Consider the following 27,791-nt stretch of genomic DNA (forward strand, 5'->3'; position numbering starts at 1 on the left):
TTGGGACTACACTTGAAATATATTTTACTTGAAAAAGAAGAAATATCGATTTATTATTTTCATATATGAATAAAACTTTATTCTCCTAAGGTTTTTTTTTAATTACTAGAATATTAAAAATACAGTTTGAGGTTTAACCTATCATTGGGAATAGAGAAGTAGAGCCAAATTCTATATGCCTCAATAGCATCATTGTCCTCTTTCTTATACACACTCATATAATGTGAACACTGCAAATCCTTCAAGCTTTGTTTCTTAGCCTCTGGAAATCCGTGGCGCAGCAACCCAATAAAGAAGAGGGTCTTCGAACCTGCTCCTTGAACCCGCCAAATGCAGTGCAAATCCCGTATAGACCTTGGCAATGCACAAAAAAAGGTATTGATGAGTACACTACACTGGATATGTTGTTAAAAAAATTTCAATCTAAATACCTAGATAGCATGGATCATGAACGAATGAAGCAGAAACATATATCACAAGAACAAATCGTCATCATTCGGTTTGGGGGAGGAGATGAGAGCGACATAGATTCGAAGGTGATATTCTTCACAGGAAGAAGAATAAATTTTGGTTAGTGGTCTCCGTAGCTGAACAAGGAAAGGGTGACGAAGGAGAGGGTGGCGAGAGAGGAGCCAGCGACAACTGACCTCGCTTTGTAGCACCGCCACGCCAGTTGGATGGCAATGGCTACCCATGTCCTCCACCAGGGATAGTAATTCCTTGTTGTTCCCTTCAGCTTCTCGCTCAAAAAGTTGTACCGAAAGTGTTGCGTCAGTGTTTTTACACAGGGATAAATTTAGAAGAAGTATGGTATTGTGGGCAAGGATAAAATATGGCGAGAAAGATCAATGATATGAGATGGGATTGAAAGAAGAGAAAGTAGACATGGAGGGATATAAGAGTGTCATATCTTATGATAACTGCTCGTATCTTTCTGTTCTCTTGTTAACCATCCTGAACCTTTCTCTAACAAACCTCCTCTTTTTACGGGAGCAATTAACTGTATAACACAAAATATTATTTGGCAGCACTAGAGTTGTTAATAATCCAATGGATGATATTAATTTAATCATCTAACACAATGATCGAATGGATCACGACTGCACACCTTGGTATGAGAGGGGACTTGTTCTCACAGAGAAGTGTAACTAGCATTTGCACCAGATGTTGCAAAGAAAATGTCGTAGCACATATGGAAGAAGAGCAGAGATGAAAAAAGATGTGATATGTTATGTGATCTAACTATAGCCCAATTTGAGTGGAAAAAATGTTAATGTTAAATGTAATACAATCAAACAATCTACTCAAAACATAGACATGTGCAACTTCCTTCCCAAGTGCTCAATCAAAGAGCTTATTTTCATTGACAATTGCATCATAAGTTGGACCTTTGTCTTTCATCGCCTCAACCAAACAAAACCATTGGCCCTCATATGGTAATGGTTCTAGATCAAATTTATCTATGAGTATTCTCTAGAGGCATATCCATTTATAGTCCAACATTAATCAATTCCAAAAAACCTAAATTACAATTAAATGTCTTTCTAATTCCTTTAATTTATTAGTATGATAAAAATCACTGTGAAAATCCATACAATATGAGGTGTAACACACATAATCTCCAGCCTATAGCCTTGTCCTTGAGAATCAAGCTACTCAAGTTAACAACTTTCAACAAAGCTATAGAAAACCTCCATTGGCTGAACTTAACATTGACTTCCATCCAACTTCAAGCTACAACATTATAAGAAGAAAGAAGAACATGGTGATTCAGAAATGAGGGCATTCCCATTAAATAAGAACATGGGTAATCACCATCTACAATTCGGTTTCTTCACGTTTAATATTGTATAATACCTCTTCCATAACTTTTCTAAGGAAATTCTAGCCAACCAAATTCACCAAAAATAAGCATCATAATGCGAGAACATGTCCCTACAAGTTGATGTTGATGTAACAATGTTGGTAACATAGATGGCAGGCATGTATTGTTTTGTATTGTTTTCATGTATTGTTTCTCTGCTCTACAGTCCCTTCCTCAAAGAGGAAACTCATTGATTTCAAAAATATTTATGTCCAAGCAGGTGCTAGGAGAAGCCAGAGTCACTGAAACCAAGAACATCCATCAAATGGTCCAACGCCATGAAGAGAAAGGGTTCTATGAAGATGTATCCCCTAGTTTTTTTCTAATGCTCCAAGAGACCAGCTAAAAATTTGCATCAGGGTTATAAAAATTAATGTGAAAATCCATACAATATGAGGTGTAACATACATAATCTCTAGCCTATAGCCTTGTTAACAGTAACTGTGAAAAAAAGACAATTTTGTATTATTGTTATCTCTTGCCCCCACATTTGACTCTATTTCTTTTTTGATTGGGCTGCACATTTAGCTTGTTTGCTTGAATGACCTATATCTTACGATTATTGATACTAGCTTGTTCTATCTTGTCCTATTTTTGCATGTTTAATGGCCATCCCAATACATTTTTTCCTTCAATCTTGATTGTTTTTGCATGGTCAACCTGAGACATATTATTTTGTATTGTTCTGTTGTATTCCATAACATTAGGACCATATAAATAGAACACAGTTAGTACATTTCTATGCATTTGACATATTGTCTAGCCTTCAACATGACATGGCTAGATTAGTTTGTACTATTCTATTGTATTCCATAAATTAGGACCATATTAAGAGAACTCTGTTAAGTATGTTTCTATGCATCCTGCATGAAATGGTTAAAATATACATTTTTCCTTCAATCTTGATTGTTTTTGTGTGGTCCACCCAAGACATATTAGTTTGTATTGTTCTATTGTATTCTATAGCATTAGGACCATATAAAGAGAACACGGTTTGTACGTTTCTATGCATCTTACATATTATCCTGCCTTGAGCATGAAATGGTTAGATTAGATTATTTTGTACTGTTCTATTGTATTCCATAACATTAGGACCGTTTCTATGCATTTGACATATTATCATGCCTTAAGCGTGAAATGGTTAGATTAGTTTCTACTGTTCTATTGTATTCCATAACATTAGGACCATATAAAGAGAACTGGTTAGATTAGTTTGTACTATTCTATTGTATTCCATAACATTAGGACCATATAAAGAGAACTCTGTTAAGTACGTTTCTATGCATATGATATATTACATATTATCATGCCTTGAGCATGAAATGGTTAGATTAGTTTGTATTGTTCAATTGTATTCCATAACATTACGACCATATAAAGAGAACTCTGTTAATTACATTTCTATGCATTTGACATATTGTCCTACCTTCAGCATGAAAAGGAAATTCAATTTTATAATTTTTTTTAAATGAAGGAAAACTAAATGTTAAAAATAATTTTATAATTTGTACAAATAATAAAATTTTAAATTGTAATTCAATTTTATAATTTGTTTTCAAGGAAGGAGAAAAGTAAATGTTAAAAGGAAAAAAATTCATTTTTATAATTTGATTTAGATTAAGGAAAAGTAAATGTTAAAAGGAATTTTATAATGTGTACAAATAATAAAATTTTAAATTGATTTTATAATTTGTTTTAAATGAAGGAAAACTAAATGTTAAAAAGAAAACAATTCAATTTTATAATTGGTTTTAGCCCAAGGAAAAGTAAATGTTAAAAGTAATTTTATAATTTGTACAAATAATAAAATTTTAAATTGCAGTGATAATAGGCCAATGGAAATTCAATTTTATACTTTGTTTTAAATGAAGGAAAACTAAATGTTAAAAAGAAAACAATTCAATTTTATAATTTGTTTTAGATGAAGGAAAACTAAATGTTAAAAATAAAACAATAGCTTTGACGGATACACAAATGGAAATTCAATTTTATAATTTGTTTTAAATGAAGGAAAACTAAATATTAAGAAAAAAACAATTCAACTTTATAATTTGTTTTAGATGAAGGAAAAGTAAATGTTAAAAAGAAAACAATAGGTTTTATAATTTGTTTTATATGAAAAAAATAAATGTTAAAAAGAAAACAATTTCCCCTAACAAAAAAATAGATTTTTATTATTTTAATAAAATTTCAAATTGTAATGATAATATAGATTTTTATTAATTTAATAAAATTTCTTTCACAAAAGAAAACAGATTTTTATTATTTTTATAAAATTTTAAATTGAAAGGATAATAAATAAATGAAAATTCAATTTTATAATTGGTTTTAAATGAAGGAAACTAAATGTTAAAAAGAAAACAATTTCCTTAATAAAAAAATAAGATTTTATTATTTTGATTAAAAAAATAAAATTATATTATTTTTATAAAATTTCCTTGACAAAAAATAGATTTCTATTTTTTTTATAAAATTTTAAATTGTAATGATAATATAAATTTTTATTATTTTAAAAAATTCTCTTTCACAAAAAATAGATTTTTATTATATTTATAAAATTAAACTATTTTGACATAGTCATCAAAATAGACCAAACAGGCTAAATCATATGCGGTCACCAGTGATTTTTTAGAATCCCCTACTCGGGAATACTTCCCAAAATAAATAAAAATTTGGGGGCAATTTAAAAGCACAGGTTGAAGCAGAAACAGTTGAAAATAATTAATATTATTTTGTATTAATGGAGAAATGGTTACACAAGTTGTAACGTATCTCCTTAGTTTAGGATTTGTTCCTAGAGTTTAGGAGTTTGGTTGCAACTTCCTGAGTTCTAGTGATGTACTTAATGATGTAATCTTTCATTCATGTATGTAGAGTGTACGGAGAGAGTTCTCTTTGTTTGAGTGTAGTCTCCAGGTGCAGTACTCACCTGTGAGCTGCAACTCCTTCTTTTTCAATTCAAGTCTGATTTTTATCTTGGTATCAGAGCTGAGAGTAGGGACAACCTTAATTTTTTTTAAGAATGTATCATTGATTACAGAACTGTAGTGGCGATGGAGTAAATAGAAGCATTTGTAGAATCAGGTGGATTGCAGTAACACCTGAAGCATAGGTCTCAGATGACTGATCATCTCTGAGCGCAAGAAAGGGTTGGCGCGGAATCTTCGCGAACAGTCGCGCCATTTTTTAGCAGAAGCAGCAGCTAGCGCGGTTTATTAAGGAACGGATGCGCCACTTGGTGCGGTTTTGAGGGTGATAAGTGCGCCAGAAAGTGTTATTGGCGCGGAAAATAAAGGATTAATCGCGTTAATTTTGTAAGACGCGTCGATTTTGTTTCTGGCGCAGATCCTTAGCCATCGGGAAGTGCCAACCTCTTTCTCTTTGAAAAATCTGCAATTTTTTGCAGATCGGACTTGCCCGGTGGTGGCGCATTGGAGTTCTTTGATCTGCTCGGTGGCAGTAGATCGGACTTGCCGGGTGGTGGCACATTAGAGTTTTTTGATCTACTTGGTGGCAGTAGATTAGACTTGCCCGGTGGTGGCGCATTAGAGTTTTTTGATCTGTTCAGTGGCAGCAGATCGGATTTGTCTGGTGGTGGCGCATTGGAGTTTCCTGATCTGTTCGGTGGCAGCAAATCGTACTTGCCCGGTGGTGGCGCATTGGAGTTCCTGATCTGTTCGGTGGCAGTAGATCGGACTTGCCTGGTGGTGGCTCATTGAAGTGTTTAGCTAGATAGACTTATTCATCAGAGGATCAGAAAATTTTATCTGTCCAATATGAATAACAGTATAGAATCATATCTCCACGAGTCTGGCAAACTCGATGGATCGAATTTCTCCAACTGGAAATTCAAGATGCAGACTTTACTTGAAAGTGAAAATGCGTGGTTGATCATTACAGGAAATGAGCTGAGATCAGGAACAGCTACACAAGAACAAGATTGGGATAAAAGGGAGACAAAAGCAAAGGTTATATTAAAGATGTCTATCAAGGACAATGTTATCCCGCACATTAGAGACTGTAAATCGGCCGCTGACATTTGGACGATGATCAAAAACCTATACGAGACACAGAATACAAATCGTGTCTTGTCACTGAAAGGCAAGCTGTTTGCATTAAAAATGGAGGAGAACGATTTCATTGTTGGATTCATTGCTAGAGTCAAAGACCTGAAGGACAGATTGGGAGCTATCGAAGAGAAAGTTTCCGATTCAGATCTGGTCATGCTCACGTTGAATAGAATGACTGATGAATACCAGATGTTTATCACAGGGCTATCAGCAAGGGAGAAAGCCCTTGCATTTGAAGAGCTGACAGGGATCCTGCTATAGGAAGAAGAGCGACAACAAAATTTGAAAACTAAGAGCAATGACCTTGCTCTGATGGCAAAAAGGAGACAGTATAGAGGGAATTAGAAGCAACATCAGCAACCGCAGTAGCAACAACAAAAAGGAGCCAACACATTTCAGAAGAGACCGTTTAAAGGTATGTCTGATAATAATTTTCCCAGCAAGAAATGTTTTTACTGTGGAAAACCTGGTCATCAGATTAAAGATTGTTATAAGAGGCAGGCAGACGAAGGAAGAAACAAACAGAGAAAACATAAGGGCTACTTTGTTGGGGAAGAAGAGGACCATAGCCACGAACTTCGACTATTTACAGTCGATTGTGCTCTTTCAGCTTCAAAGGGAGATGAGGACGACATATGGTATGTCGACTTTGGCGCATCCTCACATATGACTAGTAAGAAGGACTGGTTTGAATTTCTTGAAGAAACTTCTTGTGGGTTGAAAATCTATTTAGGAGATGATAGTGGATATGAGATCAAAGGACATGGTGACATTCCTGTAAAGTTACCTAGCGGTGACATTAGACACCTTAAAAATGTATTGTATGTTCCAGGAATTAAGAAAAATTTGGTCTCTGTCTCAATGATTACTGATCAGGATATGTAAGTTCAATTCTTTAAGAATAACTGTGTCATTAAGGATAGCCAAATGGAAACAGTTGCAACAGGAGTGCGTGTGGGGAGCCTGTATAGACTAGATGCAAAGAGTATGCCACAGCAAGCAATGGTTGCAGTTGAATCAATCTGAAAGACCATCTAAATCTGAAAGACCTCATCCTACTTCAGAGAAAAGGTATGGTTGATGGACTCCCTGTTTTCCATAATGTTAAGCTGGATTGTGATGGATGTGCATTAGGGAAAATGCATAGAGAAGAGTTCCCTTTGCATGTTAATAGAAAGGAAAGAGACATTTTAGAACTGGTGCACACAGACATCTGTGGACCTATGAAAACCAGGTCATTAGGAGGAGCATATTACTTTCTCTTATTTACAGATGATTTCACTAGATTTTCATCGATATACTTTCTGAGTAAAAAGAGTCAAGCTTTTCAGTATTTTAAAGAGTTTAAATCCATGGTAGAAAACCAGACAGGAAAAAGGATAAAAATTCTCCGCTCAAATCAAGGGGGAGAATACAGGTTGGGAGAGTTCATGGATTTCTGCAAGCATCATGGGATTGCGCAACAGTTTATAGTGCCCCACACTCCACAGCAGAATGGAGTGGCAGAACGGAAGAACAGAACTCTTGTGGAGTGCGCAAGGAGCATGCTTCAAGGTGAGGGTCTATCAAATGGTCTTTGGGCAGAAGCTATTAACACTACGTGTATTTAAAGAATAGGAGTCCTACTAGATGTCTAGGCTTCCAAACCCCTTTTGAAGCATCGTTTGGATTCAAACCAGCAGTGAGTCACTTCAGAATATTTGGGTCAAAAGCTTATGCTCATATACCTAAGGCAGATAGGAAGAAGTTAGATCCTAAAGCCTTAAAATGTATATTTGTTGGATATGGCACTGAGTTCAAGGCATATAAGTTATTTAATCCTGTGACTCACAAGGTTTTTGCAAGCAGAGATGTCATATTTCAGGAACAGGTTGAAGAAAGAAAGAATGACTCTAACAGTGATTGGCGCATTCCATTGCTATTGGAAGAAAACAGTGAGGAAGATGAAGAGCAGGAGGAGAAACAATAAGAAGAAGTAACAGACAATGTAATCAATGATGATGAAAGCCCAGAAAAGGCTGAAATAGACAGAATTGAGGTAAGTCCCCTACCAAGGAGATCAGGTAGGAAGACTCGATTATCTTCTAAATTGAAAGGCTATGCATTAATGTCAAATACTTTAAACATTGTAGAACCTGCAAATTATGAGGAATCAAGTAAATCTGATGCATGGAGGGCTGCAATGTATGAGGAAATAGAATCAATAAACAGAAACCATACTTGGGATTTGGTTGAATTTCCTGAAGGTAAAACCCCCATAGGATGCAAATGGCAGTATAAACCAAAAATAAATGCAGATGGGAGTATAGAGAAACTTAAATCTAGACTGGTAGCAAAGGGTTACTCAAAGAAAGAGGGAATAGATTTCGATGACACCTTTGCTCCTGTAGCCAAATTAAACACCATTAGAATGCTAATTTCCTTAGCAACAAAACACAAATGGCAGCTACACCAACTAGATGTTAAGTCTGCATTTCTGAATGGTGACTTGAAGGAAGAAATTTATTTAGTACAACCTGAAGGTTTTGTGAAAAAGGGCAGGAACATCTTGTGTGTAAATTGAAAAAGGCACTTTATGGTTTAAAACAGGTACCCAGGTTGTGGTATGAGAAAATAGACTCATTTTTTGTTCAGCATGGCTTTCATAGGAGCTTGAATCATCCAAATCTGTATACCAAGTTTAATAAACAGAGGCAAATTATTTTTATTTCTTTGTATGTAGATGATATGATCATAACAGGGAATGCTAACAATATGATCAAAGAAATCAAACAGCAGATGTCACAAGTGTTTGAGATGAAAGATCTCAGAAACCTTCATTATTGCTTGGGATTGGAGGTATGGAAAGACTCTGGACAAACTTTTCTCACTCAAGGGAAGTACGCCAGAATCTTGTTGGAAAGATTCAGAATGGAGCAGTGCAGATCAACAGCAACACCATTACAACAGAACTTAAAGTTGAGCAGTGACGACAATACTAAAGAGGTGGATGCTACCATGTAGAGACAGCTAATTGGCAGTTTGATATATCTGACTACAACTAGACCAAATTTGGCATATTCTGTTAGTGTGTTGAGCCAGTTCATGTCAAAACCACTCGAAAGTCACTGGGTCACAGCAAAAAGTGTGTTGAGGTATCTTAGTGGTACTAGTAATTATGGCATTTTGTACACTATCACTTCTGATGTTATTCTAGTAGGTTTTTCAGATTCCGATTGGGTAGGTAACTTGGATGATCGAAGATCTATCACAGGCTAGCATTCAGCATTGGATCCGGGGTCATAGCATGGAGCAGCAAAAAGTAGCACACTGTAGCTCTATCTTCATGTGAAGTTGAGTACCAAGCATTGTGTGCAGCGACATGTGAAGCTATCTGGTTGAGAAGACTTCTCAACGATGCAGGAGAAGAGCAAAAAGAATCAACTATTATTAAAACCGACAACCAGAGTACCATCAAGCTTGCATACAATCCAGTCTTTCATAAAAATACCAAGCATATCGATACTCAAGTTCATTTTGTTCAAGAGAAACAACAGTGAAAAGAGATATGTGTTGAATATTGTAAAACTTGTGATAACATGGCTGATATTTTTACTAAGCCTCTTGGGCGTGTAAATTTTGAATTGTTTAGAGGGATGCTAGGAGTTCAGGATATTCCTTTCTCCATTAAGGGGGGGAGTTGAAAATAATTAATATTATTTTGTATTAATGGAGAAATGGTTACACAAGTTGTAACGTATCTCCTTAGTTTAGGATTTGTTCAGAGAGTTTAGGAGTTTGGTTGCAACTTCTTGAGTTCTAGTGATGTACTTAATGATGTAATCTTTCATTCATGTATGTAGAGTGTACGGAGAGAGTTCTCTTTGTTTGAGTGTAGTCTCCAGGTGCAGTACTCACCTGTGAGCTGCAACTCCTTTTTCAATTCAAGTCTGATTTTTATCTGAAACCTAACAACATATGGGTATCTTGTAGCAACCACTCATGATATATATACATGAAACTAAGATCCTAATGCTTCTTTGATGACAGTGTTTGTATCATGTCAAAAACAATTCAAAACTTGTTTTGCAATACGCACACACATTCCTCGTAAAACCGTGTTCATATTTTTTCTCATAACTATGTCACCAATACTGCTAAGATATTTGCAAATACAAGCAAACTTTGGTGATAGCATCCTTACAATGAATTGGTACTCAGTCTCGGGAATACCCAAATTCTCAATGTCAATATCCATCAACTTCATTTCAAAATCTGAAATCTTATCCTGGTTTGTGACAAATAAAAAAGAATTATGTAAAATTAAAAATAAACAAAACTGCAATAGCCAATGAAATAATATAATTCTAATCTATATTAAAAAAACTGGAACAAGAGTATCATAGTTTTATGTACAGAAAGCAAACCAACATACAAAACTACTATAAAAACTAAAAATGCAAGGAAAAACGTCTTAGCAAGAGTCTTTGTGCAGTGGAGATATCATCTTCTGGGCAGTGGCTTATCCCTACCGAATTGTAACTAATTGTAACTGACAATATGATTTCAATAGGATCTAATGTGATAAGTTATTCGAATCGTCTAACACAAAAATCAATGTTTTATGATTGCACAGGTGGCAGGAGAGGGACCTTTTTATCAGAGGGAATTCCTTATGGCGTAAATATAAGTGTGGTCAATAAACCTTATCCAAAGATAAATTACATAATTAAACTATTTCTTGGAGTGATAAATAAATTTATCCCATAAAGCCAATAATATAGGTCAATAAACCTTATCCAAAGTTTGAATTGAAAATAGAATCTCAACAAACAAATCAATATTTTAATGGCCATAACTTCTATAAATAAATAAATTAAGATTTTTATTACAATTCTAAATTTATTATTAAGAATATTCTCACATATTTTGTGGAGGTTAAATCTCTACTATCCATTTAATATTTTTTTATAATTCAACTAAAATTTTGAAAACCATATTGCAAGGTAGAACATCATAATTGGTGAATCCTTGAGAGCGAAGTGCAAGATTTTTATAATTTCTTGGGTCCTTAAATATCATGATAACAATGTTAGTTACTACAATGTCAATGTTTATTTGTCTTCCCGATTTTCTATTAGATTCCTCATATTTATCAATTTTTAAAGATATTGGAAAGCTTTGTGCATTTATTATGTGTTGAGAGAGTTGTAGTGAATTAATGCATACATACAAGTATGGATACTGAGACAAACCTTAATAAAAATCCTAGATACAAAATGAGAAAGACCTTAATTAGAGTTTTACATACAAAATGAGATAGACATTAATAAGAGTCTTACATACAAAATGATTCACACATACAAGAAGTTTAAATACATATAGGTTTTGGATTACGAGAACACAACATTCATGCGTAGTATGTATTCTATGACATTTACAAGCTACTTAGCCCAATGTTTAATCTCATCTCTCATCCTCTTAGGAAAAAAAGACTGACAAGCACTGATTGGGGGATCCACTATTTCTAAGGGATAGAATAAAAATTAACCACACATAACAAATTAAATTGTATGCAAAGAGCTAGTTCTCGGTTTCTTATATTCAATATGGAAATATTGTTGGCTTGTTGGGGCCTGACCCAGGTTCAGAGTTAATTAGCCAAACAAATCCCAGTACTACTGGCCCTTTCGGCAATAGTCTGCGGAGCGCGCACTGAGGTCTCACCTGAAGTAGTATGGAAGGGTGATAGAACCAGGTTTCCGCACCCTGGAGATGTCTGATGAGTTCCACTGGTCTGCAGTTTGTCCCTGTTGGATTGTTGGAGCTTGACCCAGGTTCAGAGGTGATTTAGCCAAACAAATCCCGATACTACTAGCCCTTTCGGCAACAGTTTGCAGAGTGTGGACTGAGGTCTCACCCGAAGTAGTATGGGAGGGTGTTAGAACCAGGTTTCCCCACCCTGGAGATGTCTGATGAATTCAAGTGGTCCGCAGTTCGACCCTGCGCACATGTCGCTACGCACACTTACTCATACCTCGCAGCCTGAGATGCTGCCTTCGTGTAGCCCTACTCGAGGGTTGAACGCTGTTATTGCCCAAGTCCTTACTAGTGTTCCACTATTAGTTGATTAACTTAGCTTACTTGCATGGATTAAGTTATACTTAGCAATATAAATCATTCATACAAGTGTGCGCTGTAAATAAACAATATACTTGCAATTTATATCAAACATGTAATAACTTAAGAATAGATACATAGAATTCAGATAAAACTTCTCTTTATTATTCTTTTCTTCGGTTATAGACTCGACTCTGCCCTGCGCACTCAGTGGCAGGGGTCCGCACACTTAGCTACAGACAACTAGACCTCTTTGCACTCAGCTGCAGAGCCTTCTCCTACTCTACGACCCAAAGACACAATTAGCCACTTACTACTCAATCTCTTAGACTTCTTTCTATTCCATACTTTGTTCACTTTCTTTACACTTAGAGCCTTGCTCTATTTATACAATCCCATGGTCCGCGAACCATGGGTAGGCTGACATTTCATTACAAATTAGGGCAGACAACCGTATGACTCTAACATACTTCCACGCCCACAATTTGTGGGGCTTTACAACATTATTTGGTTAAAATATGGGCTTTGAGCCCCAAAACATGCCTCGGGGGGATTCCATACCCAACAGGCCCCCAACACAAACATTATGACTTGCCATCGAGTCACTCTGTCGACGAGGTGATCTTGGCATGGAGTTCCTCCAATTGTCCTCGAACTGTGCTGATGTCGGTAGTGCACTGAGCCGCTGCTTGCTGAATCTGTTGCATCTGTTGTTCTGAGACCTCTGTCTCTGAATTGTTTCCATGTATTTGTAATAGTATTTGCTGCATGTGTTTATAGTCCCGCGCCTTTGTCCGACTCCTCAAAGTGTGAAGACTATGCTTCGGCCAGCTAATCAGATAGCTGGCCCACCCGTGTAGGGCTTGAAGCGACTGTCATTCACTTTGCCCGGGAAGGGTTCTTTATTTAGTTTGACTAGCTAGATCACACTCCGTCTGTGACCTCCTTAACCACGTATGGTCCCAGCCAATGCATTCTGAATTTTCCCAAAAAAAATTCAAACTTACTGTCATACAGCAGCGCTAAGTCATTTACCTTGAAGGTGCGCAACTTAATATGGCGATCGTGCCAGGCCTTTTCACGTTGCTTTTGTACTTGCTGATAAAAACCAGCCAAGAACCATTCCTCCTCAAGTTCTTCCAATTGTGCGAGCCTTTCCTCCAGAGCTTTGTGGTCCATCACCCCTGTGAGCGTTGTTATGTGTAGACTAGGTACGATATATTCCATCGGCATGACAGCTTGCACGCCATAAACTAACCGGAAAGGTGTTTGTCCTGTCAGTTTCTTTCACGTTGTCATGTAAGCCCATAGCATTGCAGGTACATGCAGGTCCCAGTCGCTTCGTTGCGCATTGCACACTTTAGTCAGCGCAATCTCTAGTATTTTGTTGAATGCTTCTACAGTCTCATTGGCTTGTGGTGATACGATGTACTTTTCTGATGATACACTTAGAATTATTCTATGAGCTTGTTGATGGTTTCGTTCAGGAAATGTATTCCGCAATCACTCATTAAGATTTTCGGACAGCCAAATTGGGTCAACATGTTTTCAAACAAAAACTTGGCAGCCGTAGCGGCCGTGTAGTCTTTGACTAGCTGCTCTTCCACCCCATCGCATCAGGTACTACGTCGCGGTGATGATGTAGCGCGCACCCATCTTTCCCTGAGGTTTAATAGGTCCCAAAAAGTAAATTGCCCATTTCTCAAACGGCTGCAGTGTCATCTGTGGATTCAATGTCATCTCATCCCTCCGCAATGGTTTTCTAGTCCTTTGACATATATCGCAGGCCTTACAGTGTGCTTTTGAATCTTGGTGAAGGGTTGGCCACCACAACCCTACACGAAGAATCTTTTGTGCAGACGTGTGTCCTACATAGTGTCCTCCTACAACACCCCCATGTGCTTCCATGAGGATTTGACTCCTTTCAAATTTAGGTATGTATCTTCGCAATATCTCATGATTTCCCATTTTGTATAGGTGCCTCGTGATGACAGAAAAATCCGCTGTGCTCACTACCAATTCCTTCTTTTGTTGGACGGAGTATTCCTTTGATGTAGTCATTGTTGTCAAAAAGTGGATTATATTTTCAAAGTGCCCGTACGCAACGCGCACGGCAAAGATTTGTGCATTAGGTAATACTTCCTCCAAACTAGTAGGTTCCTCGCCTGTCTCAATACGCGACAAGTGATCCGATCCTGCGTTCAGGCGTCCAGGTTTGACCATGACCTAAAAGTCATATTCTTGAAATAATAAGAGCCACCTGCATATGCGCCCCCCAACACAAGCTTATTGACCAAGTACTTTAGCGTTGAATGGTCTATATACATTTTGAAATTTCCTCCTAACAAATAATGTCGGTATTTTTGGAGCGCGTACACCATCGCCAACCCCTTGCGCTTGGTTGTGGTTTAGTTCTTCTCGGTTTTGGATAGTCTACGACTTGCAAACACGAAAGGGTGATCCAAGCCCTCTCTGCCCTCATGTGTGAGCACTACTCCCAGCGTGATACACGACACATCAACATGGACACGAAACTCCACATCCCATTTCGGGAAGACCAGGATTGGAGCGGAGGCCAATTTCCCCTTTAGGAAATCCAGGCTCTTCATGCAATTATCATTCCAGCAAAATGTGACATCCTTTTTCAGTAATTTCTCCATCAGCACGATGATTTGGGCATAGCTTTTGATGAACTTCCTGTAGTACCTCGTGTGTCCCAAGGTAGCGCACAGCTGTTTAACACTTCTTGGTGCTTACAAAATTAGAAACACTGCAATCTTCGTAGGGTCCACCTCAGTCCTTGTTTGCAGAGCACATGTCTCAACAGGTTCCTAAAGGGAACAAGGAATGTGCACTTCTTAAGGTTTAGTGCAATATGGTGTCATCGACAAGTATCTAGCATCAAGCATAAGCTTGCTACGTGGTACTTAACCAGTCCGAAGATAGTCCAATCATCAAGCTAGACCTCTAGGAACTTTTGGATGTATTCTTTGAATGCGAAAACAAAGATGCACGAAAAAATGGTTGGCACATTCTTCAACCCAAATGGCATGAAAGCAGCCCCATTCCATTGTGAAAGTCGTCTTGCTCCTGTCTTCCAGCGCGATCTTGATTTGGTGGTACCCTAAGAACCCATCTATGAACGAGTATGCTTCTTGTCCACCAACATTTTCCAATACCTCATCTGTGAATGGTGTCGAGAATGAGTCATGTACACAGGTGTCATTCAGCTTCCTCAGATCTAGCATATTCTTATTTCGCCATTTTGCTTTTTCTCCTACACTACCATAGGGCTCACCTAGTCGCATTCTTCCACCGACTCAATAATTCCTCTGCGAGCATCTTGTCTAGTTATATGCAGACCTTTTCCTTATACTTCAGATTCAAGTGGTAAGGCCTCTGCTTAACTGGCTTTGTGTCGAGTTTTAGGGTGATCTTCATCATCCCTAAGTCACTAACAATCCCTTTTAAGTCTGTGATATTGATCGGGAATAAGTCCTGGTACTCACAGAGTAACTCAATGACCTTATCCACCGTGGCATCATCCCAATGGTCACCGAGCATTTCATACTTTGGCTCCACCTCTCTCCCAATGTTTACCTGCTTCATTTTTAGTGGCATGGTGATGTCAGGATCCTTTATAAATGGTCCTCAAACCTCGCGACAACCTTCAGTTTCTGGAATATTAATATTCCATGGATCCTCATCATCCTCCTCAATATTTACATTGTAACACTCCAACACACAGCTCAGTTGAGTTGCCCATTCCAACTGAAGCACTTCCATTGGCTCTTAGGGTATTTTGAAGATAACGGCTTTTACTGCTTGTAGCGCATCATCAACAGTATCCCACCAATGATATTCAAATGTGAAAGTTAACAAGAATCCTTCGCGCAAGATATCCCATTCGCTCATGACATGGCAAAGTTCTGTCTCGGTATACCAATTCATGGGTATGACATCTAGGGTATGACAGAACAAATGCACCCATTCAGGTTGTGGCTCTTCCCGGTAGACCTTGGTCCATTTCAAGAGGTGTGCACGTGGATCATCTTGTCTGACATACATGTCTGTTAGCCACATCTATGGATTCCCAAAGCGTAGGCGCATCATCCTTCTGCATCCCTGCCAGTCCTTTAAATTCCACTGGTGTGTACCCGACCACTTTGCAGGTGTAGCGCGCAGTACCCATTGCAAAGCATCGAAACACTGTTGTTCCAACACCTCTCTTTCAAATTTGGTTAGGAAATCATCCACTTTACTCAACCCATCGTACACAAGCAAATATCTTACCTCTCTTGTCACACAACACAGTGATCTTACCATCATGTTCAATTGAGCGTGGTTACCTCGTGTAACTGGTTCTACCATCTTTCTATTTCCTCATCCAAATCTGAGGTGTGGGAGATTTCACGCTCCCACAAAATCCTGTCATCCGCTGTAGGATTCACCGAATCCTGTTCCTGAGCGGTTATCTTGTAAATACAGTCTAGATTGTCGTCGCTCTCGTCATCGTGCACTGGCTCTGTGTAGCACAATCCTTCTGCAGGGTCTAAAGGTACCACTACACGTAGTGCATTTTTCTCAAAAATCATCTTGCGGCTCTTTAGATTTATCACTCCATTCATGTCAGTGGCCCAATCTATTCCTTGTAGCGTGGGTTAGGGATTGCTGTCATTGACAATCTCTATCACTTCAAAATATACAAGCGCGCTTGCACCTTCAATATCTACCATTGTTCCTTGCAATCATCCCATTGATAGGATCTTCTGCTAGTTCGCCATTCACAGTTGAATAGGATACCATTGCAACGAGGGTCTGCGCATGTGCTCCCATGTCTGTTTTGGTAGTACGTTCGTGTCCTATCTTAGATCTAGAATCACTTGATCCATTTCATATTCCCTGATTTGTGTAGTCAATCTCATCTCCCTTCCTGTTTGTGTTGTGTGCTTCTTAAGTTTTCAGACTACACGCGGTTCCCCTGACCCAACGCACCTAGTGATGAGTTCCTGCAGTCCCTTCACATCCTTGTTTTCACACAACAACTTCATGCATGTCTCTAGAAAGGTAGTAAGCATTGATGGGTCCATCTCCGGTTCTAGTTTGTCTTTACTACCTGAAATGGAGGCCTCCGTGAAGCTCTTCTTAGCTTCCATGAATGTCTCCTTTGCGCGCTCTAAATCAAACTCTAGTTCCTTTGTAGGAGCCTTGTGAACCCAAGCACTCTCTTTGGATTGCTTGCCCTTGTCATATCCTATTATAATCTCACTTCGAAGCACGATGTTTACATTCGGGTCCTCTTCGCGCATCTCAGACCTCATCACTTGCAGATTCTGATTTGGGGGAGGCTGGAGTATTCCTTTATTGCGCAACCTCACTATTAGTGTGGGGCAGTCCTCCATCTCATGATAAAACTGGGTACAATATAAACATGATGCTCTCATCGGATTTGTACAATCGCGAGCATAATGCCCTGGCCCTCCGCAATTGTAACAAATCAGTAGTCCGTGACCCCTTCTTGGTCCCATTCCACCTCGACCTCATCTACACCCCTGAAATCTAGTGCGCGCCATCCTTGCATTTTGATCGAGGGCTCACATTTCAGCTTGAACTCTGTAGGTAGGAGTCCAATCCATCATCAGTTCATAACTTCTACAAGTACGTTCATCCTGGCCTACTGACCTGCAGAAATTATAGAAAAATTGTTGGGATGTTTGCGTATACTTTTATAATAGTGAAAATTATTTGTAGCATGCTTCCCTCATATCTGACAAATCGCGCACCATAAAGCAGGCATCATGCTCGATCCTTCTTGTGCCTCTAGTTTCAATGGCATCGACCCTCCTCCTACTAGGTAGTTCGCGAAGACTGGACAATGGTCTTTATCATGCCCCTGGCCTTTGCATTTTATCTACCATACATCCTCATGTGCTTCTAGGCAAGTTGTCCTGTCCTGTTTCAAACTCTGCATCTCCAGACACAAATTTTTCATTTGCCCATGGATTTGTTGGACTGTTAGGCCAGGATCTTGTATTTGGGTCTCGTGCAGTCTCATTGCAATCTCAAAAGTTTCGGCCTAGGTGGACAACTTCTGTTGCGATAACGCCATCCTTAGTTGTGGTGTTAGTGATGCTACAAACCATGCACCATGCTGCCCATCCTTCAAAGTCATGTTACCTTCGTGAATCATACCCTTCAGTCTCTGATCCAGCTCCTAGGGGGTCTCGCCTAGAAGCATCGCAATTTCCTTAAACCCGATAATCGACTGTCTCTGAATTTGTCCTGCTAAATTCCTTCTTCAGCGCAACTTGGATATCTGCAATCCTTGCATTTGGATTGTCATTAGAATGCTTAATGTACCATGTCAGGGCGTGATTCTGCAACACACTTATTAGAGTTGCCTTCTTTATGTTATCATCTGTGATTCCTTGCACTTCCCATATAGCCTTTACCACAAACCAAAATTGGTCCGGATCTTCATTCCCTACCCCTTTGAACACCGACAATTTTATCGCGCTCGCCATAGTGAACTGTGGTGGTGCCAGAGGTGGTATGCGTGGAATTCGATGCCTTATCAGAGTGATCGCACTCCTTAGTGAAACTTTCGTGAGCTCTTCCTGGCTTTCTCACTAAGGCGAAATCAAAGGGCTATTTTCTATCTTTGCGCTACCTTCGTTTCTATAGATCCTCCCACTTCGCGTAGCCCCAAACATAAATTTAGTCGCATAGCCCTCTTTTCACACAGTAGCATTTTAATCCAAGTGTTCAAATATTTAATGTACTTACCTCACGGTCCTTTGAGGAGTGTCGTTCTGCCTCGCTGTACCTAACAGAAGTATCTACCACGAACTCGGTGATAAACCCTCCTATAATTCAATCGAGCCAATGCTATACAGCGCGCACGATCTTATCTTTCGATGCTTCTAATATGTGCACTCACTTTGGAGTCCACACAATCGGTTTGTCGAGCCTACACCTTCCTTGAATGTCTGCTAGCTTCGTGTTTAGTCAATTTAGTGTCCTCAATTTCTCTACATCAATTATCAATCTGGGTATCGTAAATTGATGAAGTGTGGTGCACCATATGTGCTTAGTTAACCCTTTTTCTTACTTCGTTGTTTTATAGTTTATGTTGTTTTTGGGGGTTTTGTTTCTTATGTTAGAATCTAATTTCTAAAGAGAAGAGAAAATGAAACAAATCAAAACTTTGAACAGTTAGATTAATCTAAGCCGGCAAAATATCTAAGAAAAGAAAGCAAGAAAAATAAAACTGTTGCAATTTAAACTAAAGGCAAAACTAAAACTTGAAACAAATCAAGTCCCATTCATAACTTCACATATCACCAATTTCATTCTTAAGTAACTAAAAAGACTCAATGAGACATGAACTTATGTAATTCGTATCCTACTAAGAAAAAAGCAAGAACATGTAAACAAATCAAATACCATTCATAACTTCACATATCGCCAATTTCGTTATTAAGGAACTAAAAAGACTCAATGAGATGTGAACTTATGTAATGAGTATCCTACTAAGCAAAAAGCAAGAACATGTAAAGAAAAGCTAATCTACTGTGTTCTCTATGCTCTAATTCACCAATCGGAAAATAGGAAGACTACTTTCTTGGAATATTTTGTCAAGCATAAATTACATAGTTAGATAAATCTACAATCAACCAGTTGAACACACTACTAATCTATTGTGTTCTCTATGCTCCAATTCACCAATCGGAAAATAGGAAGACTACTTTCTTGGAATATTTTGTCAAGCATAAATTACACAGTTAGATAAATCTACAATCGACCGGTTGAACACACTTGCATGAATTAAAATTGTATCAATGGAAAATCCAAACTATCAAACTTGGAAGCAATAAAATGACATACTTAAATGAAATCAAAGCAAAACTTCAAAAAAAATCTACTCTACCTTACATTCTAATGTGCTCCATGACATCTACTTCACATCTCCTTCCATGTTGAAAACATCAAAGCTTTATTCAAATTCTTCAAAATTACAAAGTACAACAAAGCTCTCCAAAGCTTTCCAAAGCCATCAAAGAAAAACTACAAGCTCCAAGCTAAAGAGCTACCAAAAAGCTACAAGCTTAAGAACTAAAAATCTAAGCTAACAAATGAAGGAGAGAGATCTCCTATTTATACAAAAAGATGAGAAGCTATCTCATTAATGAGAGTCCATGAATCTCTCCCTCTACCTCTAGAGTCCTAATCAAAATAGGAACTGATAAGACACATCTTCTTAGAGTTTCAATACAATTAGGAGATGTGACACATATCCTCATGATCCCATGATTCTCTCCACTCAAATTCGAATTTGGCCTTAGGGTGCCACATAAAGGTCTTCTAGAATCCTCCTTTTGACCTACACATGTCAACAATCTCAACCCACTTGTTAGGTTTAAGCACGTGCACATTATTTTCTAATCTTAACCACAAATTCACTTAAAAAGGCTAAGAATTAATAAAGTTTGGAAAAACATAAATGTGGCCCAATGATAATGAAAGTGGGATAAATGTAGTGACATAGTAGTGAAATAGAGGTTATATAATGGACATAATAGTGAAAGTGTAATGGAAATGAATGACATTTTCAAGACCCAACATACCCCCCAACTGAAGCTATTGCATGTCCTCATGCAATATATATTACATTAATTCTTTTGACCCTTGAGCTTTGGCTTAACTTTGCATGATATCATTTGATAACTTCATACTTTCGCAAAGTGTTTTTCTTGAATTGCAACATGGTTGGTTCTTGTGTAACAACCATATTTTGTTGTTGCATTCTATTTTGATCTTTGAACTTTGCATAATGATATTTTGATTATTGTTGCAAAGTATATCTTTATTGGATTGCATGATGGTTGGTTCTTGTGTGACAACCATGATTGTGTTTGTATCCAATTTATCCTTTAAGCACTTTTTGAAAAGCCATTGTATGCTCATAATAACAATGTAATAGTTAATATATTTTGGAAGTATGTTGGCTGGTGAATATGATATGGACATGGTAGGATATGAATATGAATGTATTCCCCCCCCCCCCCAACTGATGGTATTAGAAATTTTATGAAATGAGGAAGAGAAATGTTTTTCCAACAATTATCATTCTAGCTTTTTATGGAATTCTATGGTCAAAAGTTAGAAAATGACGTACCTTAACTTACCCTTTGGAATGGATGAGTTGTATGTGTGGTGGCTGCAAAATTCTGATCATATTCTTCTTCAAGTGGCTGAACAAGAAGAGTCATGGATAAAGAGTTAAGATGAATTTTTATTGCTTCTACTAAAACTTGTTGAATCTGCTCCAAAATGCTGAAAATAATAGTCTTCATGTCTTCAAAACTCATTGGCACAATTCCTACTATGTGGAAAAATGTTCTGATGTCGAACATAGTAGGAAATTGTTGACTTAGTGGCCATTAATGGATACCACTAATCAACATGAGAACTCTCACCATTGATGACAATGAGAGTCAAGATGCCCAAACACATTTTGTTAGGTACGAATAGCTTTGCCGATGTTGAGTCACCTAGAAGATTTGATGAACAAGGGATATTAATGTATTCCCATTGTTTGTCAGCATGAGAACTTGCCATTAAGGCATGCAAGCCTCAAGGTGTCTTTACAAGGAACTTAGACTCAAAGGACTATGGACTGAATAATTTTCATTGAAGCAGGGCTTATTTGTGAAATGAAAATGACAAGAAAGGGAAGATGAAAATGGAAAATGGCAATGGAGAGTAGAAATGGCAATGGGCAATAAGCATGTGAATCAGCCTCTTGCTTTTATTTGTGGGTTATGAATGGAGAAAAAGAAATGGAAAGTGTATGTGAATGTAAATGGAAAATATGAAGAGAAATGAGGTGAATGGTTTATTATGAGGTATGGATGTGATGGAGACAATGGTATCTGAAAGTGTTTCAAGTATTTGGATCTAATTTTGCATTTACATATTTCTTCTTTGTTGTTGATCATCCTCTTATGAAACAAATTGGTCTCTTAAAGAGACACCATTCTCTTGTAGTCATTTGTCCTTCCTCCTGGAACCTGCAAAAAACTAATACTTCTTCTGCAATGGAATGTAAGATTATCAAAGGAGAGAGGTGATCAATCTCTCTAGTTATGATATTTACACACAAAACTAAGAATTTGTAATAATGAGACAAGTTCTCAAAGGAAAAATCAAAAGAATTTATACCTGCTTTGGAATTAGTGCCTCAAGTTGAATGTTGCTTCTTTTCAACAAGTTATTTCATTATTTACCATTTCAAACTCTAATGATGGATTTCTCATTGTGTAGGTCTTGTTGAGATATTTCCAATGATACTTGAATCATCAAAATCTGATTTTGTATGAGAAAGTTAGGTTGATTTGAACAATGAGGTTTTTCAGCTACAAATTGATGTTTGGCTGCGGAATTAGATCAGCTGTGGAATTAGACTTTAGTTGTGGAATGTGCACAGTTTTTGTAGCTAAAAATCCTAAATAAAAAGTTAGCCATTCATCTTTCATCATCAATCCAAAATTAATCAATACATTCAGAAAAGTGAGCAAATAACTTATACATTTCATTGATTCAAAATTGTTTTTTTTTTTTTTTTTTTTACATGCGGCGACTTAGTGATAACACAGACCTTGACTTCCATTTGACTGGGGTCTTTTCATCGACTTGGATCAAATGGATAGGACACCATCCATGCACTGACATTTTCCCAGCTACCCATGTGGCTCGTTTCGTCTTTCTACATTTGTAACATACAAAAGTATGAAAATGGCTGCGGAATTGTCGATTAGCTGCGGAATAGAGTTGCATTCAGCAGCTAAAAGACAGCCAACCATCAATTTTGAATTTTTTTGTATGTACAGAGGATTATTCTGCAGACCAACTACTACAACACTCGAACTTGTTTTGGATTTGACAATTCTCAAGAAACCATTTCCCAAAATTTCATAGTTGCTTAATGAGATAGCCATGGTCTTCTACATTTCCTTTAATAGAGTTTAGCTATTTGGTTCAGGGATGCATATGCTGAGTCATAGCTCATGTTTAAGACAACTCCCAGGAATATTACGATGAAAATTCTGAAAACTAACAACACCAACTACCTGCATGGGATTCATTCCACTTCGTGGCATACGTAAAGTAGCCAACTCCCATAAAATCACACCAAATCTAAAACTCTGCAATGTGGAAATAAAGAGAAGAGTCGTGTGATTTTTGGATACATATAATCAGTCGTAACTAAAGTACGAGTCAGGAGAGAAATCTTTAGTCATTAAAGTCAAGACTGAATGCCAAGAAGCTCCATGCCACATCTATCAATCCGCTGTGAAGAGTCGTATCCAACCGGTTCACGTAATGGAGTTAATCACTAAACAGAACCGTATTCAATTGGGATTGTTGTTAACAGGTGCTAATGAGTTATAGATGAGTGGCATTAAAATGCGGGAGATGTGGTGGAGTAAATTCTAACACATAATCAATTAGAATTACCCTTTCCAAGCAGCCGAATTAAATCAATCAGCCTGTTCATGTTTCAATTTCTGCTTTTCTCTCTCGCGGTATGTAAAAATGGGCTTCAAGGAACTGAAAAATTCTCCCAAACCGCTTCAATTTTTTTAAAACAATTTCTGGGTTATCTAATTGACCCTATTGCAAAAAACACCCATGTTTTATTTTTCGACAATTCATCCTTGTTTGGCGAGATCGTGCAATTGAAATTTGAAATTTTTCAGTGTTTTACGTTTTCTTGAATTGCTGCATTCGGTTGTAAAGTTTCGAATCAGTACCGATATAGTGAAGATGACCCTAACATTGAATATGAATTTAAGAGTGAAGGATATGAATGTCTAGGAGGAGATGTGAACTCAGCTCTACGAAGGGCAACATCAACGTAGTCAGCCTCTCTTGGCACATAAGGCCTGTTAATCTCATCGACATAATTCTGCTCTTAAAACACATTTTCTTATCCTTCGATGGTGTAAATATTCAAGCCCTGGATCTACCCAATGATAATAAATATCAAATAACACCTATTCCTCACAGTAAGGCATGCCTGTGATACACAGAGGCATATGGATCTGATTCTTGCAAAGCATAAGCATCAAGCAATGGTGCATGTTGAGGCAATATTGTGTCAGGTTGATATAATGGAACTTTAGGAATCTGATCAATAAATGGTACACGTCTTGGTGCCATAGCATTATCATGAACAAGACTCCTAGGCCTACTGTCTTGTGGACCATGAGAGTCATGAGCAGGTACTGGTCAAAATAGCTGGGACAACTTTTTAACCTGTTCTGCGTTCATATTGCAGGTTTATTTCAAGGCCAAAGCTCAAACAGGAATGCAGATTTTCTATTGAGGCCACAGTGGAAACTGGAATTGGGGATAGCCATTGATTGTTTCCTTTTTTCTATCAAATTGTGAAATTTTATAAGAATGATTAATGATTTTCAATTTCAGACAGCAAAGACTTCAAGGTAAATATGCTAAAAATAGGACTTTGACTGAGGTCTTAAGCTGATTTTTTTATCAATATGGGTTGGGTGACTAGGATAGGATCCATGTTGGGACAATTCCAAAGATGCCCATGTGGTCGGTTTCTTCATTAGATGCCTGCAACCTGCTAAACCTTGGAATTAGTTGCGGAATTCGCAGTTAGCTGCAAAATCAGGCTGCATTTCGCAACTAATTTTCAAAACCTTATTAAAACAGAACACAATTTTTTGAGGGTCATTACAAACCATAACCAATTAATCTTGGACAGCTGAACCTATCAAAGCAGTTGGATTTTTTTTTTTTAATTGAATCAAATGAAATGATGAAGTTTATTTTGTCCCCTTTTTCTCTCTCTCTCTTTTTCTTTAACATAATAATTCTTTTTTCTGATCCTCCAAATCACACAAAGTGCAGGAGGAGAGAATACTTCAAGAAATTATTATTTTTTTTAGATGTAAGAAATAAGGTCTCCTAATTACACTTCCCCGGAAACGGCTCCAAAATGTTTAGTCAATTTAGTGTCTTAAATTGCTCTACATGAATTATCAATCCGGGTATCGTAAACTGATGAAGTGTGGTGTACCATATGTGCTTAGTTAACCCTTTTTCTTACTTCATTGTTTTATAGTTTATGTTGTTTCTGGGGGTTTTGTTCCTTATGTTAGAATCTAATTTCTAAAGATAAGAGAAAATGAAATAAATCAAAACTTTGAATAGTTAGATTAATCTAAGCCGACAAAATATCTAAGAAAAGAAAGCAATAAAAATAAAACTGTTGCAATTTAAACTAAAGCCAAAATTAAAACTTGAAACAAATAAAGTCCCATTCATAACTTCACATATCGCCAAGTTCATTCTTAAGGAACTAAAAAGACTCAATGAAACATGAACTTATGTAATGAGTATCCTACTAAGCAAGAAGCAAGAACATGTAAACAAATCAAATCCCATTCATAACTTCACATATCAACAATTTCGTTGTTAAGGAACTAAAAAGATTCAATGGGACATGAACTTATGTAATGAGTATCCTACTAAGCAAAAAGCAAGAACATGTAAAGAAAAACTAATCTACTGTGTTCTCTATGCTCCAATTCACCAATCAGAAAATTGGAAGACTACTTTCTTGGAATATTTTGTCAAGCATAAATTACACAGTTAGATAAATCTACAATCAACCAGTTGAACACATTACTAATCTACTATGTTCTCTACGCTCCAATTCACCAATTGGAAAATAGGAAGACTACTTTCTTGGAATATTTTGTCAAGCATAAATTACACAGTTAGATAATTCTACAATCAATCGGTTGAACACACTTGCATGAATGGAAAATCTGAAATATCAAACTTGAAAGCAATAAAATGACATACTTAAATGAAATCAAAGCAAAACTTCAAAACAAAATCTACTCTACCTTACATTCTAATGTGCTCCATGACATCTACTTCACATCTCCTTCCATGTTGAGAACATCAAAGCTTTATTCAAATTCTTCAAAATTAAAAAGTACAACAAAGCTCTCCAAAGCTTTCCAAAGCCATCAAAGAAAAACTACAAACTCCAAGCTAAAGAGCTACCAAAAAGCTACAAGCTTAAAAACTAAAAAGCTAAGCTAACAAATGAAGGAGAGAGATCTCCTATTTATACAAAAAGATGAGAAGCCATCTCATTAATGAGAGTCCATGAATCTCTCCCTCCACTTCTAGAGTCTTAATCAAAATAGGAACTGATAAGACACATGTCTTCTTAGAGTTTCAATACAATTAGGAGATGTGACACATATCCTCATGACCCCATGATTCTCTCCACTCAAATTCGAATTTGGCCTTAGGGTGCCACATAAAGGTCTTCTAGAAGCCTCCTTTTGACCTACACATGTCAACAATCTCAACCCACTTGTTAGGTATAAGCATGTGCACATTATTTTCTAATTTTTAACCACAAATTCACTTAAAAGGGCTAAGAATTAATAAAGTTTGGAAAAACATAAATGTGGCCCAATGATAATGAAAGTGGAATGAATGTAGTGACATAGTAGTGAAATGGAGGTGATATAATGGACATAATAGTGAAAGTGTAATGGAAATGAATGACATTTTCAAGACCCAACACTTTGTGATCCATTCATACAACTCAGAGGGGAAGGATGCAAAGAAAATTTTGTGGATTTCCGTATATAAGTAGTGCTCTAACCACTGTTCCTTCGATACTCGTGGATTCTTGTTTTCTTACGCCGCGAACTCGTGAATTTTTTTGTCCAGTCACTCTTCAATTTCTTTCTTTGTCAGATTTCAGTGACACGACATCAGACATCTCTTATGCAAATCTCGGTCCCAACAACGGAACCATTTGTTGGCTTGTTGGGGCCTAACATAGGTTCATAGGTGATTTAGCCAAACAAATCTCGGTACTACTAGCCCTTTTAGCAATAGTTTGTGGAGCGCAAACTGAGGTCTCACCTGAAGTAGTATGGTAGGGTGCTAGAACCAGGTTTCTGCACCCTGGAGATGTCTTATGAGTTCAAATGGTCCGCGGTTCGACCCTGTGTGCACGTCGCTACGCGCACTTACCCATACCTCGCAGCCTGAGACACTGCCTTCGTGCAGCCCTACTCGGGGGCCGAACACTGTTATTGCCCAAGTCCTAACTAGTATTCCACTGTTAGTTGATTAACTTAGCTTACTTGCATGCGTTAAGTTATACTTAGCAATATAAATCATTCATACAAGTGCGTGCAGTAAATAAATAGTATACTTGCAATTTATATCAAACATGTAATAACTTAAGAACAGATACATAGAATTTCGATAAAACTTCTCTTTATTATTCTCTTCTTCGGTTATAGACTCACTCCGCCCTACGCACACAGCTGCAGGGGTCCGCGCACTCATTTGCGGACAACTAGGCCTCTGCACACTCAGCTGCAGAGCCTTCTCCTACTGTAAGACCCAAAGACACACTTAGACACTTACTACTCAATCCCTTAGACTTGTTTCTATTCCATACTTCGTTCACTTTGTTTACACTTAGAGCCTCACTCTATTTATACAATCCCATGGTCCACGAACCATGAGTAGGCCGACATTTCATTAAAAACTTGGGTGGACAACCCTATTACTCTAACATACTTCTGCGCGCGCAATTCGCGGGGCTTTACAAAATTATTCACTCAAAATATGGGCTTTGAGCCCCAAAACATGCCTCGGGGGGATTCCATGCCCAACAG

At 37.5% G+C, this 27,791-nt stretch overlaps 1 protein-coding gene across 1 annotated transcript; it reads left to right on the plus strand.

Annotated features, from left to right (window-relative positions):
* Positions 1-5,718: 5,718 nt before the first annotated feature.
* Positions 5,719-6,195, plus strand: LOC149225548 (uncharacterized). Its single transcript, XM_089379960.1, has one exon. It carries the CDS (start codon positions 5,719-5,721, stop codon positions 6,193-6,195), a length of 477 nt encoding a protein of 158 aa, XP_089236086.1.
* Positions 6,196-27,791: the final 21,596 nt, after the last annotated feature.

The sequence above is a fragment of the Pinus tabuliformis genome, chromosome J (genome assembly GCF_031772625.1).
Source record: "Pinus tabuliformis cultivar Carrire ecotype Pingquan chromosome J, CPIR1, whole genome shotgun sequence".
Classification (NCBI taxonomy): Eukaryota; Viridiplantae; Streptophyta; class Pinopsida; order Pinales; family Pinaceae; genus Pinus; species Pinus tabuliformis.

Bases quoted from the DNA above. Each gene is read 5' to 3' on its own strand.
- LOC149225548 (XM_089379960.1), top strand. From the start codon at position 5,719: ATGCAGACTTTACTTGAAAGTGAAAATGCGTGGTTGATCATTACAGGA.